Consider the following 17,779-nt stretch of genomic DNA (forward strand, 5'->3'; position numbering starts at 1 on the left):
GAGTAAACTGAGGTGATGTAAGTATGAGTTACACTTCATTTTTGATTACACAGTAATCCTTAAACAGAAGCTTTATAAATAACAACAAAAGAAATGAATGGATAACATTTTTAGGTCCCGATGCTGTTGAAAGTGACATTAAAATGAATTACAGAACACAGTCACAAAGCAGCCTTGGCTGTAAACTGCTGCTTGATGCAGACAAATGTTTAAACACCTCAGCTGACTTTGCTATTAAATTTGCATGCTAATTTCTGCCCCCAAAATGACTGACTAAATGGGAGATGTTATGGTGAGCTGTTTAAAAGGCTCTGTAGCACAGAATTGTGGTCAACCTGTTGGGAGAAACAAATCTCAATTTGCTTTTCTTACACTGTGTGTTTGAGCCTGCCCTGCAGCTGTTTGGTGTCCATGCTGAAGGAAGCTGGGTAGGTGACAGGACTAAACTACAAAGTTTCCTTGACCCTTCAGAGCTAGGGAAGGATTTCTGTACTACTGAGTCTATATTTAACAAACTTTCTGGTTTCCTTCTAGGATGCAGAAGGAAGAACTCCAATCCATGTTGCCATTAGCAACCAGCATAATGTTATCATTCAGCTGATGATTTCACATCCAGATATTAAGCTGAATGTACGTGACAGGCAAGGAATGACTCCCTTTGCTTGTGCCATGACATACAAAAACAATAAAGCAGCTGAAGCAATTTTGAAGAGGGAACCAGGAGCTGCAGAACAGGTAAGCTGGGAGAGTGCAAACCATGCTGGTTTTGTTACTGCACTAGTTTGTGGTAACAGCTGTTTCACAAGCCAGTTCTGTTTTATCCTTTTGTGGCTTTACATGCAATGCATTTGCCAGATGCCAGTTCTCTTAAGCAGGATTTATTAGGAAACTGTAGGTGTTTATGTGATATGTGTAAGAACATTAAGGGTTAGTGTCTTGTCAATTCTTCTTATCCTGTCAATACTAAAATGGGAAACAGGCATATGTGTGTAGAAGGAGAAAATTCTAACTCCACTCTTGTCTTGTGCTGGACTAGTACAGAAATAATCTGTTACCCAGCTCTCCTAAAGCTATCCACAACAGAAAACCTGACCTAAAATAACTGAATAATAGACGCTATGCTGCCCTGCTGAACTATAAAACCTCCAACTGTATCTTCAGGCTTCTGGTGTGACACCTCAGGCAGCTGTTCAGGAGATTCTTCCTATCCTGTGTAAGTTTAATTGCCAGTAAAATATGTGAGTGCTTAGTGAGGTCTTATTTTATATCTAAAACATGGTAACAAGTACAGCCAGTTTAAATATGCTTTAACATCAGCTGCAAGGCAAAGTTGAACAACATGTACTTGGTATTAGGCCAGAAAAATAAATTCTCAGGTTGCCCAGAGCAGCTGTGGCTGCCCCATCCCTGGAAGTGTCCAAGGCCAGGTTGGACAGGGCTTGGAGCACCCTGGGATAGTGGAAGGTGTCCCTGTCCATGGCAGGGGGTGGCCTGGATCACCTTGGGTGGTCTCTTCCCACCCAAACCCCCAAACCTATGTTTTTTTGAATACATTTTACATCATTGTGGCAGGATCCCATGTTGCTTCCTTCTCCTGGATGAATTGCCAGATAGACTCAAGCTTGTTTCACTTAACTGAGTTTATCATTAACTGCTCCTCTGTACTTCACCACAACAGCTGTTTACTTCTTGTCTGTCTAAAAATACTGTCCAGTGTGTGGTCAAGAAAGGACAAGGTTGTAAAATAGTGTGAGGCAGACTGGACTGAGCAGTTGCAGCAGATAGTTTCTCAGTTCAGTTGTTCAGTAGTCACATCTATCAGATAAGTGTCAACCAGTGAAAGGAACAGGATTCTACAGTTCAAGCAGAGGGAGCAAGTGTCTCTTAGTGCAAACACATCCTGCTCCATGAAACCCCTTGTTCTGCAGGAACAACAAACTAATTCCAGTGCCCTCTCTGCCTCAGGTGGATAACAAGGGTCGGAATTTCCTGCACGTGGCCGTGCAGAACTCGGACATCGAGAGCGTGCTGTTCCTGATCAGCGTGCAGGCCAACGTCAACTCGCGCGTGCAGGACGCCTCCAAGCTGACCCCGCTGCACCTGGCGGTGCAGGCTGGCTCCGAGATCATCGTGAGGAACCTGGTGTGTGCTGGGGCTCAGCCTGGCCCTGCTCAAAGAGTGCCCTCTGCTCCCTGCACAGTGCCTGCAGGCTAGTCCCTCACAGCACCGACACCCCTTGTGCTGCAACAAAGCCCCCTGAGCTTGGGCTGTTGGCTGAGCTGCCAGAGCAGCCTTCACAGGAGGGTGCTGGGTGTGCAGCAATCACTAGGCTTGGTTCTCTGTTAAGGAATCTTCCCTAGGTCTGGTTCTTTGTAAAGAATCTTCCCTAGGTCTGGTTCTTTGTAAAGAATCTTCCCTAGGTCTGGTTCTTTGTAAAGAACCTTCCCTAGGTTTGCTTCTTTGTAAAGAACCTTCCCTAGGTTTGGCTCTTTATGTAAAGAATCTTCCCTAGGTTTGCTCCTTTGTAAAGAATCTTCCCTAGGTTTGGCTCTTTATGTAAAGAATCTTCCCTAGGTCTGGTTCTTTGTAAAGAACCTTCCCTAGGCTTGCTTCTTTGTAAAGAATCTTCCCTAGGTTTGCTTCTTCTTAAAGAGTCTTCCCTTGCCCTTTCTGCACATTTGAACACAAACACACTTGTAGCAGCTCAGTAATTGTACCATTTTATACACTGGAGGCCTGGAAGTATCTCTGTGCAGTAGAGTCCTGTGTGCTTGATTCACAGATATAAACTGTTGGCTAAAATAGCCTGAAACCATCTTTGAACATATTCCTTCTTGCCTCCTGACAGCTGCTTGCAGAACAGAAAACCCCCTTAGCTTGGACTGTTGGCTGAGCTGCCACAGGAGCCTTCACATGAGGATGTTGGGTTTGCAGCAATCACTGGATTTGGCTCTTTGTAAAGAACCTTCCCTAGGTTTGGTTCTTCGTAAAGAATCTTCCTTAGGTTTGATTCTTCATAAAGAACCTTCCCTGGGTTTGGCTCTTTGTAAAGAATCTTTCCTTGCCCTTTCTGCACTTTGATCACAAGCACAAGTTGTAGCAGCTCAGTAATTGTACCATTTTATGCACTCTGGAGGCCTAGAAGTATCTCTGTACAGTAAAGTCTTGTGTGCTCATTCACAGAAATAAGCTGTTGGCTAAAATAGCCCTGAAACCATCTTTGAACATTTTCCTTCTTTCCTCCTGCCAGCTGCTTGCAGGTGCCCAGGTGAATGAACTGACCAAGCACCGTCAGACTGCTCTTCACTTAGCAGCCCAGCAAGACCTGCCCACCATTTGTTCAGTCCTTCTGGAGAATGGAGTGGACTTTGCAGCTGTAGATGAAAATGGAAATAATGGTAAACTTTACACAAGTAAATGCAGAACACTTCAGTAGGTCTGTTAATGATGTGTCCTAGAGGTGGAGAGCTCACTGTGAATGGCCTTGCACTGCAAAGGTGAAAGAATGAAAGTCCATGACATCAAAGCAGATGGAAGGAGCTGTTTGAGAAGGAGGGTTGGGAAAGTGGAAGGAGGTTGTTCTGTTTAGTTATTAGGTTGTAATTATTGTTGGTACTCAGAGTCTTGAACCTTCTTTTTCTCTTTTTCTAACTGTTCAGCTCTGCATCTGGCAGTGATGCATGGCCGGCTCAACAACATCCGGGTGCTCCTCACAGAGTGCAATGTAGATGCAGAAGCCTTTAATATCAGGTAATTATTTATATTCTAATAATATCAGGTAATTAAAGCCTTTAATTTTAATATCAGGTAATTATTTATATTTTAATAATATCAGGTAACAGGCTAAAAGAACCATTTTGTGTTTTAAAATACATGCTGCTTAAAAATATATTTTTGGCTTGTATTATATTATTTATACACAAATTTGGAAGTGTGCAGATGATGCTGTGTCTAAATTCTGTGCCAATTATATCTATACCCCAAGGAAGGAAAGTTAAGTAGGCAGTTGAGTGTGATGTACTGAATTACTGAGATGTAGCATTGTTCAAGTCTGAACCAAACTTGAAAGCAAGGAGAGTTGGATGAGTAACTGCAGTAGCAAGCAGACTTTGATCAGGGTAACAATCTCTTTTCCCCAGAGGCCAGTCACCAATGCATATTTTGGGACAATATGGGAAAGATAATGCAGCAGCCATCTGTGACCTCTTCTTGGAGTGTATGCCAGAATACCCTCTAGACAAACCTGATGCTGAAGGAAACACAGGTAGGTGAGACTCAACAACTACTAAACTTGAAAGTAATCAAGTTGTATTCATGGTATGTCACTTTTAAAGCTGGAATAATTGCCAGTAGTATGTTAAATACAGTAGGAGGCACACAATACATGGAAACTTAAAAACTAAAGATCCTGTCTGGACTGGATGTAACACAATCTACCACTCTGTTAGCTGGCTTTTATTTTTCAGTGCTCCTCTTGGCTTACATGAACTGTCTGGCTTTTATTTTTCAGTGCTCCTCTTGGCTTACATGAAGGGAAATGCCAACTTGTGTCGTGCAATAGTGAGAGCTGGGGCTCGCCTGGGAGTTAACAATAACCAAGGAGTCAATATCTTCAACTATCAAGTGGCTACAAAGCAGCTTCTCTTTAGATTGCTGGGTAAGTACCACTTGCTGTGGTGGGAAAGTATTTCTGGCTTTTGCTTCCAGGATACTTCAGAGGAAAACACTCTGGGCTTCTGACTTAGATGACAGTAATTCCAGAGAGGCAGAACTTGTGAATTTTGTACTACTAACAGTGCAGAGTAGAAATACTAGTTCTTCTGGTGATTAGCTGAAAAGTTGTACAATGCAGACTGTTAGATGCTACTTTTTTTGGAAGGATAGACATGGAAATCTTGGCTGGTTGTGTAGTCCAATGTAGCTTAAAACACAGACACTGCTTTTTAACTGGTGCTGTGCAGTTGCTGTGGACAATGTGATGGAAAGCAACTACAGATTATCTACAAAGGAGACTCCAGCTCCTGCAAGGGTAGTGAATCCATTACACTGAATGCAGCCTAGAACTGGAAAAGCCTTCAGGTTTAGTGTACTCAGAACATGTCTGAGCCCATTTTGCCTTCACATTTTTACCTCTTAACAGATATGCTGACAAAAGAACCTCCCTGGTGTGATGGCTCCAACTGCTACGAATGTGCTGCCAAATTTGGAGTCACGACAAGAAAGCATCACTGGTAATATGAGCCCCCTTGCTGTGCTTACAAGGAAATGGATTCCTCCCCAAATGCTGCTGGGCTTGCTCCTAATAGCTTAGGTGTTAATATAGGTGTACAACCACTAATCCAGCTGAAATATTCCATCCTGTCTTAGATCAGAAACTTGTAGTCTGACTGAAATAATATTTTAAGCAGCGTGTGCATTTAATATTTTGATTTGTTATAAATGAGAAATCATGTCCAAGTTCCAGTAGTGAAACAGGATTTAAATACCCAGTTGTCAGAGAAAGAGTGTGAGGCACTTCACTCCACAGAAGAGCAACAATACATTTTATTAAGAGAGTGAGTTAATAGAAGTTCGGTGGTAAATGTGGCAGTGGTTTATCGGGAGTTGATTATTTCCTGCATAGAGGTTGGGGTTGGGGAGAGCCTCCTGTGGAGGCAGGAGGTTCAGAGAGAGCAGCCACTGGGGCTGTGGCTGACACAGGAGAGACAGGAGGGAGCACACCACCACCACCACCACCACAGTGGTAGGATGACCTGCTCCAAAAGAGGTGGCAGATTTGGGCAGGTGTTGGCAGCTTGGGTTTGGGATCCTATTTGCAGTGTGGAAATGGCTGAAGATGAACATGAGCTGCTCTTGTGTAGATAGGAGTTGCCTTTTTAAAATAGTGTGAACTTGTACAAAGCATGCTGGGTTGGAAGGGTGCTAAGCTAAGATTTTTCTTAGCTCAGAGAAGCTACACATGCCTCAGTTGAAGCAGTACCATGTGACTCACTAGTCACAGCACGTGCTGTTGGCATTAGTCAGTTATTCCAAAATATCAGAAAGATACAAGACAAATATCAGAAGATACAAGATAATCATAGCTTTTCAACTGCTAATGTGTATTTAATGCTATCATTGATAAAGAATGTCAGACAGTAACATCCTGGTATTCACCAGGAGGGAATTCACTTTTCTCCCACCCCTCTTCTGTCAACAGCCGACACTGTGGACGCCTGCTCTGCCATAAGTGCTCAACAAAGGAGATTCCTATCATAAAATTTGATCTGAACAAGCCAGTTCGAGTTTGCAACATCTGCTTTGATGTCCTGACTCTGGGAGGAGTCTCCTAGTATGCTGTGGAACCAAAGGGATTCCCAGTCAGTGCTCCTGACAGCAGCTCTGCTTACAAGCCCTCTGGATAGGGAAGAGGAGGCTTACACATGTCTTCTGCAATAGACTGAACTAATTAAGGACCCTGTTATGATATACTCTGGTATAAATGATTTTGTATGACTGTAAATGTATCAGGCTGCGATAGACTTCACTAGGAATCAGAGTGGATTGTTGGAACCAAGTGACAAAAGAATTGAGACCCTCTTCTAGTTGCAGTGGGGTATGGAAGCTGAAATTTGTACTGATTGAATCTGCATAAAACAGGTCTGTCCTCAACATGGTGCTTTGCACTGAGCAACTCTATTAAGTCCTGTGGCTTTCAGGCTGCTTAGTAGAGATGGTATTAAGTTTCAGGGTAACCAGGCATCTTTCTTTGCTTTGTCTTAAAGATAAATGTTCCCCTTCTCTAGAGAAGACTTTTTGTGAAGCTAAACTGAGCTGTTGCAACCACTGTTCAAGAAACTCTTCAGACCTGGGGGTAGTTCTAAGTATAGCTCAAGAATTGTGGCCTTACAACAGAAAGCTTTACCACATCTGATGCAAAGCAGTCAGAATTGCAGATCCACATCTTGATACCTCCTCAACAAATGACTCGTTAGCTTTAGCATGTTCAAGAGAAGTGCAAGATTGTTTTAGGAAAATGCTCTTGCTCATACCTGCTGGAACTGTCAGTCTTCATTGCACTTTCATATTTATGTTGCTGGTCCTTGCAGTCCATGGCACTTGTACAAATGACCATGAGTTTGCTGAAAGGCTGAGCATGTGCTAAAGGAGAAACACTAACAGTGGTGGAGTCTAACTCCCAGTACAGCAATAAATGCTGAAGTGCATTAGGAGTCCCAGGAGGGAGAGAAACACTTTCTGGGGCTTGAGGGGCCTGGTAACTGCTGTGGGAGAGTCAGAAACTCTGCCAAGTGTGGAATGTGCTGCACCTCTAGACACTAAACCTGGGCCCATTTTCAGCAGGATTGCTGGGGAGTGGGAGTGTACATGGAGGCTTCCTGTTAGGAGTAAGCTGCAGGGTTTTAATCTAGGCTGGTTGTACTCTCTTCAACATGCTGAATCTGTGGAAACCTACCACCACATTGTCTGGGTAAACAGGAGAGTATTTGACTGGCAGACCAGCTTGTGATTTGGTGGGCAAAGGCTTCAGTTAGAAAAATGGGTACTTAAGCAAAACTACATGAGGTAAAGCTAGTATAGACTCAATTCAGCATTCCTCATCTTTACTCCATGAATTGGTGTGCATTTTTTAATGACTGTTATCTCCAGTGAACTGGATGGACAGGTGATGATGTGTTGCCCTGTTTGGAGCAGTGACTTGTTGGTCTTGAAGAGTGAGAGGAGATGATGAACCAGGCTGCTCCTGTTACAGGAAACTTTCTCAGTTTTTCTCAAGCTTGTACAAGGAGAGGACAGGAGAGGGTGCAATTGCTGACATTTGTATGATTAATTTCACATCAAGTCTCACTTGATCTGCACTTTGATCTTCCAAAATGCCTATGTTGTAACTGGAATCACCCCTGTACCACTAGGGAAGAACAATGGATGAAACACAAACTTGCCTCACTGTTTGATGTCTGCTGCTGACATGTTGCAACAGAATGCTCTGGGTAACACAGCTGGTCTCTAACAGAGTTCCTAATGCAAATGGGGCACCTCTGGCACAATGCTGTGGGGTGAATGAGGGAAAATAGTGCTGTCAGTTAGAGGTAGCTGCAGTAATTGTTGGTGTCAGTTAACTACAATCTACAGTTTGGGGCTTTTTGAGTGAAAGACATGATGGAAAACATTGTACTTCTGGTATTTCAGGGTGTCACTGGTTGCAGATCTCTAGCAGTGAAAGAATGATGGAAAGTGCATTTGGTGAAAGAAGTCTTGACTGTAATCCCATGGTAACATGTTGTTTTCCTTCTTGGTTTGGAACTGAAGTGCTGTGGAGGGGTAAGGGTGTGCTCAGAATGCTGAAAGTGCAGAGGAGGGGTTTTCCTGTGGGCTTCAGCCTGGTGGGGAAACTGCACAGCATGTAATTGCCAAAGCATCACTGTTTCAGTGGCTTCTCTGATGTAAGGGCAAGGGAACAGGAAAGCAGTGATGGAGAATGTGGATCTGGTGAAAATTCAGATTAACCGAATGGCAAGTTAAGGCTGGGTAGTTGCTTTCTAAAAAATAGGATCTTGATTATAACTGTAAAACTGTGGGAAAGATCTGGAAACCACCTGTAGTGCTCCTGGTTTGCTGTTTACAGCCAGTACTCTCCCAGCTTACTGAAGTCTGAAAGGAAAGTAGATTATTGTTAAATATACAGCCTGAGGTGTTTGTTTAATTTAAAGCAACTAAATTCAGCAAATTTGATCTTTTAAAGTGCCTTTGAGATAGTTTCCTTCCAGCCAACTCTAAATAGCTTTCTGCCAGAGCTAAAGAGGGAAAGCTCACAACTTGAACCAAAACCCACCTTAGTTCTTTTCTAGTTCAGCTGAGGAGTTGACCCCTCCAGACAACTGCTGGGGCTCAGTCCCTCACACACTCTGCCTGGTGTTGGTCTGAGCTCTCAGACCACTGAGGTTTTTTGGGAGTTTTGCTGGCAATGCTCCACTACAGGGTACAAATGTGAATGAGGCACTTGGTAATGTAGTGGTGGTCAACACATTTCTAACTCTAAACAACTGCTCTTCCCTTTTTGTAGCATAATACAGTTGTTACCAAACCCCCCACCCCTCTTAGCCCTGCTTTTAGTGGTGAATATTAACTCGAGTCTGCCAAGCATTGAACAAAGGGTTAGATGGGAACTCAGTTTGTGTCCCTGCAGTGCTGCTGTCACACGAGGCTCCAGGCACTTCAGCAGGGGTGCATGGGAGGTCGGGTGGTTCCTGCTGTAGTTTTTGTTCTGAGACTGGATTCCTTTTGCCTGCAGTCACCCAGCACTCTCACACAAGCACAAGCCGTGGTCTGGCTGGAATTTCCGCCTGTGAAAGGTGCAGTCACTGTTTCACACCACTGAGTGGAGTGAGAACGCTGCTGTTGGAGGCACTAACAGAGCAGAGTGAGTTGCTGGCTAAAAGCTGACAGATGCCTTAATGACTTCCCGTGCTGGAGATAACAGCTCATCCAACTGCTCCTGTAGTGCTTATAAACTAACGTGTAACAGTATGGGAGGCCAGGGCTGGATGGTTTTGTAGATCAAATGTTAATAGCAAGTCCTCTTTTTTCTGTAACCAGCAGAGGTGGTCACTGCAGCAAACTCATCTCTAGAAAAATCAAAGCTTGTATGAGTGACAGAAATAACTGAACCTTCTAATACCCTCTGTGAAATAGAAAAGGAAGTCTTAGAACAATGGCATTTTATCTGCAATGTTCGTCTGGAGTTGTTGTAAAAATGTATTTTTCCAATATGCATTACTTTGTTGTGTAATGATTCTACTTGTAATAAAATGCAGAACTAGATGATGCATTGTGAGGTGAAACCTTGCTAAGGAAGTGTCTGCTCCTGTAGAGACAGCTGCCCCTCTACAACTTATCCTGACAAACCACGAAGAAAACCAGGGATCCAACATCCAACTGGGCACAACAGCTTTATTCTTTGTTCTGAGATTAGTCCAGGTATTCATTGTCATGTTGTGGAACTGCTCCAACTGTTCTTTTGGCTGTCAAGGTCTGGTGTTCTGGTTTGTACCATGTATCATCTCAAATGCCTTATACTAGACTTACCTATAATCAGTTTTGTGAAACAAACCCGAGCTCCTGGGGCCAGAGCTGCTTCAGGGAGTTCACAGCTCAGGTTCCCAGCCCTGGGAGCACTCAGAGCTGTGTGCTGGAGGCAGCTCAGCCCCCTGGAGAGCACAGAGCTGCTGCAGCCTCACTGCAGGACAAGGAAAACTCCAGTGCAATAGCAAACCCAGCCAAGGCTTCTGGGTGAGATTGTGATGCATTATTAGTCTTTTATTAATAAAACTTACTGAAGTACAGATGCATGGTGAGCTTTATTAGAGCACTGTCTGTGGTGACTTGAGCCCTCTGTAGCTGTCACTGTTCCCTTTTCCACCATGGGAGAATCCAGCTGAGCTGCTCAGTGAAGATACTTGGAGCACTTCAGGTCACTGAGGGTGTCTCCCTGTTTGCTTTAATGGATGACTTATTCCTGGTGCAAGGCAAACTCTTCCTCCCCACTGTTTCCAAACTCTAAACTCAGGAATAAGCTATGAACTGGTTTCCAACCAACTTTAACTTAAACCAACACCTCCCTGCCCTGCCTTTTTGCAGCAGTTTATTTGATTTTTGTGTAGCTCTTGCAATCAAAACCATCCCCTCAGCACTATTTGCATAGTGAGTGTTCCAGCAAGATGAAACTTGCTCAGAAGGTCAAGCTGGTCTCACCTTCTCTGGCACTGGTTTGCCCTCACAAACTACTTCTTACAGCATTTAATAGTCTGGGATTTGCTGCAGCTTTTAGATGGCTTTAAAAAGCTCTTTTAAAGGTACTTACCAATCATTTGCAGGGATGGTTTCACTACTTTAAATGCAATTTCTTTTTAAAGTGGTGGTGTCTTTTTAAATGTGGCAAAGGCCAAAGTTGTGGAGGCAGTGAAGTGCTGCTTTGCAGCTCTGTGCTGCACCTTTTACACAGCTTGATCTTCAGCTCTGTGTGAAATGAGTTTTCATTTCTCACTCCACCCCCAGAGGTGGCTCAAGCCCAGGGCTGAGGTTTGGTTCTGCCACACATCCTGCTCCCCCTGAGTGCCACGGGCTGGCACAGCAGGGCAGTGCCTGCAGGGGCTTCTCTTCAGGATGAAGACAGGTAAAAAACCCCAAAACTAAACCCACAACCCCACTGTTCCAAGCATGTGCAGGTTTAAGTTTGTGTGGCTCCATCCCTGGTAGCCACACAAATGCACTTTCTCTCCATCCCTGTAGCATCCTCTGATTTTTATCAGTGAGAAATGCTGTGATGTGTCCTGCTGCAAGGGAGGGAATGGTGCTTCCTGTAAACTTGCTAATTAACTAACTCATCACTTACATTTTGGGCCTTTCTTCAAAGGTGGTGAAAGCTAAAAATCAGTTTATAAACACTTCCAGGAGCTTACACACAGGTGGCAGCTGCCTTAAGGACAAGAAGTGACCACAACCTGTGCCACCACTGGACCCTGATCTGTGTGTCTCTCTCAAAGCTCAGCTTGACCAAAACTGATTTTAACAGCAGATTCCACTAAAACCAGCAAATGCTTCCCTGCAGCTTGAGGTTTGTAGTGCAAGTATTTCTTCCTCCCTTTTAGCCCCACCCAGAGAGGGTAATGACCTGCCCTGCATTTCTGGGAGTCACTCACACTGCTGCATTCTGCCAGCTGTGACACAATAAATATGGATTTTAAAAGTGCTGGGTCTTGTAAGGGCACATCCAGCTCAGTCTGACAGGCACAGAGCAGATGGGAAGAAGTCTTATACCAGAATGGAAACAGGAGGCAGATTACAGTAGGATGGTTCTGTTGCCACCCAGGCAACAAAAAGAAAGCTATTTAAAACTACTCCTTCCTGATCAGAACAGTTTGAAAGTGGTGAATCACAGACCAGGACAGTGAGGTTAATATCAAACAACAATCCCCACGGGTGGCTTCAATATCTGGGCTCAGTATCTAATGCAAACACAGTGAGGAAATGCAGCTCTGGCCTTTGCCTTCTCTACTCCAAGAATTTGATAAAGCTTGTGTGTAACTAAACTGTGCAAGTTCCTGATACTGTGGACCTTAATTGCAGAAGAAATTCAGGGTTCTCCCTGCTTCCTTTAAAGTCCTGGGAGTGAGTCAGGTGCCTGGGAAGGAGCATCAGCAGTGCCTGCAGCAGGACCTGTGGCAGTGATGCTGCAGCAGCTCTGTGCTCACTGCCCTCACTGTGCCACCACTGTACACACAAACATCCAATCCCTGACTGCACAGGGAGCAGCTCTAAAACACAACTCAGGCTGTGCATCTTACAGTTTGTTCCCCGGTGCAGAAATATTTCCCATAAAGAAATCATCCTGTTACTTGATTTTTTTAGTCACTGAGCTGGCTGAAGTGTTTCCTCCATCTCCATATACGTTAAAAAGCATCACAAGTCCCAGGAGATTGTTCCTGCTTCCTTTGCAGGGCTGGAGCTGGAGCTGCCCGCCCCAGTGCAAGGTTTCAGGGCAGGGGTTCGGTGCAAGGTTTCAGGGCAGGGCTCCCCCTGCCCGGCTCAGCCCGTGGGCAGCACGCACTGCTCGGCCAGGGGATGGCAGCCCTCGTACTGCTGCAGCCGAGGGTCATCCAGGTCGCCTCTGTCGCGGTGCCGGGAGGAGCCAGGCTGGCCCCAGGGCGGCCCCGAGCTCCGGACGCACACGCAGGGAGCGCCCTGCGAGCCGGGGCGGTGCAGCCTCCGCGGGACCCCGGCCCAGCCTCTGGGCACGCCCCCGCTGCCAACCGAAAAGGAAAATCTGTTACAACTCAAACCCAGGGAAATGCTTCCCGTCAATAGAGAATCCTTAGGGAAAAACCTGAGGTAATCTGAGCTAAATAGTGTCCAGTTAGTTCTGAACTAGAACTAACACTGAGGTAGGCTTTGCTTCCACAGAATTCACAGAATGACTGGGCTAAAAGAGACCTTAAAGATTGAGTCCAACCCAGCCCCAGCACCTCAACTAAGCCCTGGCACCCAGTGCCACATCCAGGCTTTGTTCAAACAGCCACCATCCCACAGCCTTCACCTTTTTATTGGCTGTGCTTCAGAAACCTGTGGCCTGGCCCTGGTTCCATCACTGCTGCTGCAGGCTCTGCCCTTCTGAGACTCACCAGCTCCTGCATTCCATGCTTCCATTGCCAGAGGAATCACAGCCTGATGGAGCACAGCAAAATCCTTTTCTGGAGGTACCTAAATGCTCACAGGTGAGCACACATCTTCACAGAATCACAGTGGCTTGGGTTGGAGGGACCTTAAAGACCATCCAGCCCACCCCTGCCATGGGCAGGGCCACCTTCTGTTGTGGTGTGCTGTAATGTCCCATTTTAAACTTCCAGGTCATCCCCCCAGGTGTGCCTGTGCCTCTCTCCCTTCCCCCTTGCCCCCATGCTGAGTGAGTCCTGTCAATCAGGCTGAACATTCCAGCAAGGCGTGGTGTGGTTGGTCAAGTTCAAAGGATGCCCCTATGCCCAGAGGTCATTGGCCTGTCTGGGTGTCATCTTCCCCTGAGACCCTGCCCCTCTCACCTGGTTGGTGGCTCACCTGTACCTCCCCTCCCCCTGTCCCTGAGCTTAAAAAGGTGATCAGAGCATGCGGCCGAGATTCTGTTGGAGCAGTTGCTCACGTTCAGACCTCTGTAACCATGGAATAAACCTCTGGACATTAAACCCTCCAGCAGAATCCTCTCCTTTTTCTCTTCACCATCGCCTGAAGCCATTCCTCCTGAGGTAAACGGGGTTCCTAACAAGCCTGGACTTGTTCAGTGCCCAGCTGCAACCACCAGCAAGCCAAGGTATCTCTGGGGTGATACACCGCAGTTGCTGCCTTTGGCCCGGCAGCGAGGGTCAGACTGGCCCAGGCACAATCTAACTGGTAATACTGGGATTCATATTCCGATAACCTTCCAATAGACCAGGCTCTCCTGGGCCTTCTGAGCTTGACTAAACACTAAACACAGGGATTTTGGCAGCTGGGGCAGAAGAAAAAGTACTTCCCCAGCTAATTCATCATGTCTCTTTATGTCTAAGTGTCTCTCTGTGGGCCAACTCCCCAACCACTGCAGCTTTTACGCCTCCAACACAAGTCCCTGCCACATCACACCTGGTCCCAAGGCTGTCCCCAAGGTCAGTGACACACAGGAGCAGATCCCTGGGGCACACAGAGCTGCTGCTGGGCTGACATGAAGCCCAAGCATTTTGCAGTGTGGTCTGTGAAATGATTTCATCTTCAAACAAAACAGTCCCTAAGCTGAGAGATAGCTACTAACAGGAGAGAAAGGAAATGATTAATCAAAGCTTAACCTCATTTTTATGTGGTTTAAGTGAAAACGTTGTGGTACGAAACTGTCTGAAAAGCACAGGTTAATGCTTGTATTCCTGAGAGGTGACAGAACCTGTTTGAATCCCAGTCCTGCTGGGATTTCTGCCCTGTTTTGCTGAGAACAGGAGATCAGGTGCACATGTGGTAAATTCTTTGATTCCAGTGTGACAGAAGAGGCTCAGGGGGAACCTTCTCACTCTCCACAACTCCCTGACAGGAGGGTGGAGCCAGGTGAAATTCAGGCTGGGCTCACAGGGAGGGGGTAAAAGGAAACAGCCTCAAGCTGTGCCAGGGGAGGTTTAGGTTGGATACTGGGGAGAATTTCTTTATGGCAAGGGTGGTCAGGCCCTGGCACAGCTGCCCAGGGCAGTGGTGGAGGCCCCATTCCTGCAGGGATGTAAAAGCTGGGGGCACAGGTCAGTGCTGGGTGCTCTCACAGGGCTCTTCCCACCTGAACAACCCTGGGAATTCAGGCAGGGACAGAGCCCGTGCCTGGCTTATTCCAGCCCTGGCAGCACCACTGCCCACAGAACCTGTGCCAGGTCCCAGAGCTCACCTACCCTGGAGTGTGGTGGCTGCAGGGGCCAGGACACCTTCCTATGCCAGGAGAGGCAGGAACACAGCACAGGGCACCCAAAAAAGCCTCTGCTCCAGAGGGGACAGGCTCACCTCTCTCTGGAGCACCAGAAGCGGGTGCCTTTAGCAGAGCTCCACTCAGAGTTGCAGGGTGGGAACTGCTGCTGCTGCTGATCACTTTCTGCCTGCAGCTTGAGAGCTTCCTCAATGGCAGCCTCCACCTCCCTCAGGGCTGCTGTCGGTTCCCCATTTTCATCGTAGAATCTGCCCACCAGCTTCCCTGGGAGAGGAGATCAATTAGGACCACAGTGTTTCCAGACCACAGACCTGTTTCCAGGCAAGGAAAATGCATAGTTCTGGTGGGGCTTTATTTTTAATTTGCTATTTAAAAGGAGATGCCACCATGGCCCAATTTTAGAACCAAACTGAGCTTACATCCCTTCAACCCTTGGATCACACAGCAGTTTACCCATATTAATAAACCCATGCAGGACAAGCTTGGGCATTACAGAGCTGAAAACCAAAGCCAGTTTCACCTGCACAACCCAGAAGCCATTCCCCAGAACAATTTCCCTGCACTGCTGCCCCTACATTCTCCTGAGTGATTTCAGGCTGGCTCCATGCTCTGTGCTCAGCAGAGACAATCCAAGCAGGACAGCAGCCAGGTGGGAAAAGGATTAAACCTTCCCTTGGAGGGAAGCAGACCTCAGAGCCCTGCACACCCATCCCCGTGGGAGCCCACCCAGCCCCAGACGTACCCACGGGCTCGTAGTTGTCTCTGTAGAAGCTCAGCCAGCTGTGGATGGAGAGCAGCTCCGCGGGGGACAGCCCCGACACGGAGTCCACCAGCCCCGCCGGGCTGAAATCGCCGCTGGCAAACGCTCGGGTGGCATCTCTGCCTGCGGGCACGGGGAGAGCACAGGAAACAGGGGTGAGAGCCCTCCCAGAGAGCAAATTCCTCAGCCAAGGAGTGAATCCCTCAGCCGTGGATGAATCCCCAGCCATAGAGGGAATTCCTCAGCCATGGAGTTAATTTCCCAGTCATAGAGTGGATTCCCCAGCCAGGGAGTGAAGCGCCGCCCCCCCCCCCAGCCAAGGAGTGAATTCCTCAGCCACGGATTGAATTCCCCAGCCATGGGGTGAATTCCTCAGCCATGGGGTGAATCCCTAAACCGTGGACAAAATCCCTCAGCCAAGGAGCAAATCCTCTAGCCACGGAGTAAATCCCACAGACATAGAGGGAATTCCTCAGCCATGCAGTGAATCCCCAAGCCTTGGACTGAATACCCCAGCCATGGATGAATTCCCCAGCCTTTGAATACAGCCCAGCCATGGAATGGCCCAGCAAGGGCTGAGCTTTCCCTCCTCCCTGCCCGGGCTGTGCTCCCCGGCCGGCGGTGACACCGGGTGGCACCCACACCTCCGGGGATGGTTCGCCCCCCAGCCAGGCCACCTCAGGCCCTCACACAGCGCTCCCGCCCCACCGCAGGTACCTGCGAACCCGCTGTACGCGCCGCCGGGCCCGTAGTGCTTGCGGCCCCGCTCCACATTGAACACCCGTCCCAGCAGTGCGAGGTAGAGCCCGGGCTCGCCCGGCGCCCCCCGGTAGCGGCGCAGCTCGGCGGCGCTGAGCAGGCGGGCGCGGGGCTCGAACCCGCGGCGCAGGAGGCAGGCGGCGGCCAGGCCCAGCAGCGCCGCGGCCGCGCCCCGCCACATCGCGCCGCGACAGCGCAGCGCTCGCGCGACAGTTCCCTCGCCGCACGGCAGCGCGCGGGCCCAACCGCGGCCGGCGGGACGGCCGGGCCCAGGGCGCGCTTTACGGCAGCGTGGCGGCGGAGCCGTGGAGCGCTCCGGGCTGGGGGGAGATGATTTTACACTGAAATAAACGGAGATGGTTTTACACTGAAATAAACACGAGACCTTTCTCCTTTTTAATTCTACTCACAACAACACCGCCTCCCACCAGCCCAGGCTGCTCCGAACCCCGGCCAACCCCGCCTCGAACACTCCCGGAACGGGGCGGCCACAGCTGCTCTGGGCCCGCCCTCACCACCCTCTGAGTAATGCCGTTGTTCATAAGGACAGTCACAGAATGTGAAAAATGCGTATTTTATGATTGGCTTTTCGCAAATATTAAAATGAATAATATTATATGTGTTGCGTTAGAAGGTAATGCTGTATTAATTCTCTTAAGTAGGGTGGTAAATGTAGCTCTAGGTTATAACAAAATGTTAAAATAGAAGGAGTGAATCCCCCAGCCAAGGAGTGAATCAGCCATGGAGTGAATTCTTTAACACCTTCTGGCTGTAGAAGGGAATCTCTGTTGCACTACTTCCTTACAAGTTTTCCAAAAGTCCTACTTTACAATAAAAGAAATTTCACTGCTGCTTTTAAAAAGCTACAATAAAATCCATCGTGGTAAACTTTGACTTGCTGATAACGCTAGTATCAAGAGGAATTACTCAGGCAGGATTTCCTACCCGTGCTAGAATATAGAATATCCTATAGATATAGAATATCCTATGCAGGATACTTTTTTTTCCTAAAGAAAGGACTCACACTGAGAGAGCAGCCACAGGACACCTGAATCTTACAAAGAAAGAGAATTTATTGCTCCATTATCAGGAGAAATGAACTTCCTCCTGCCTCGCTCAAGCCCAACAGCATCATCCTGCCTATGAGGAAGAAGTTGACACTGACCAGACAGAATCCTGTGTTTGAATGGAATTTATGCATCATGTATGAGGTGTATGAATATGCAACAAGCTATTGTTTTTAAGGGTTAATGCTCTGTTAACTTGTGTCCTTTTTTGGGCTTATT

General features: G+C 47.3%; 2 protein-coding genes across 5 annotated transcripts in view; one reads left to right on the plus strand and one right to left on the minus strand.

Annotated features, from left to right (window-relative positions):
- ANKFY1 (ankyrin repeat and FYVE domain containing 1) overlaps window positions 1–10,340 on the plus strand; it is a 33,306-nt gene extending 22,966 nt beyond the window's left edge. For all 4 annotated transcript variants that reach the window (XM_063173748.1, XM_063173749.1, XM_063173750.1 and 1 more), the window contains 8 exons: window positions 535–735; window positions 1,966–2,142; window positions 3,251–3,398; window positions 3,660–3,750; window positions 4,140–4,264; window positions 4,511–4,657; window positions 5,141–5,231; window positions 6,200–10,340. In XM_063173748.1, coding sequence (XP_063029818.1) covers window positions 535–735; window positions 1,966–2,142; window positions 3,251–3,398; window positions 3,660–3,750; window positions 4,140–4,264; window positions 4,511–4,657; window positions 5,141–5,231; window positions 6,200–6,332 — 1,113 coding nt within the window. In that variant the 3' untranslated portion in view covers window positions 6,333–10,340. The remainder of the gene's footprint in view (window positions 1–534; window positions 736–1,965; window positions 2,143–3,250; window positions 3,399–3,659; window positions 3,751–4,139; window positions 4,265–4,510; window positions 4,658–5,140; window positions 5,232–6,199) is intronic.
- On the minus strand, window positions 9,922–16,674 carry LOC134427700 (neuferricin). The gene is made up of 4 exons (XM_063173753.1): window positions 16,452–16,674; window positions 15,717–15,857; window positions 15,052–15,238; window positions 9,922–12,799 (listed from the first exon to the last, which is right to left on the minus strand). The coding sequence occupies exons 1-4, from the start codon at window positions 16,672–16,674 to the stop codon at window positions 12,583–12,585; spliced, it is 768 nt and encodes a 255-aa protein (XP_063029823.1). The 3' UTR covers window positions 9,922–12,582.
- Between the last annotated feature and the right edge of the window lie 1,105 nt (window positions 16,675–17,779).

This window comes from Melospiza melodia, chromosome 21 (genome assembly GCF_035770615.1).
Source record: "Melospiza melodia melodia isolate bMelMel2 chromosome 21, bMelMel2.pri, whole genome shotgun sequence".
Lineage (NCBI taxonomy): Eukaryota > Metazoa > Chordata > Aves > Passeriformes > Passerellidae > Melospiza > Melospiza melodia.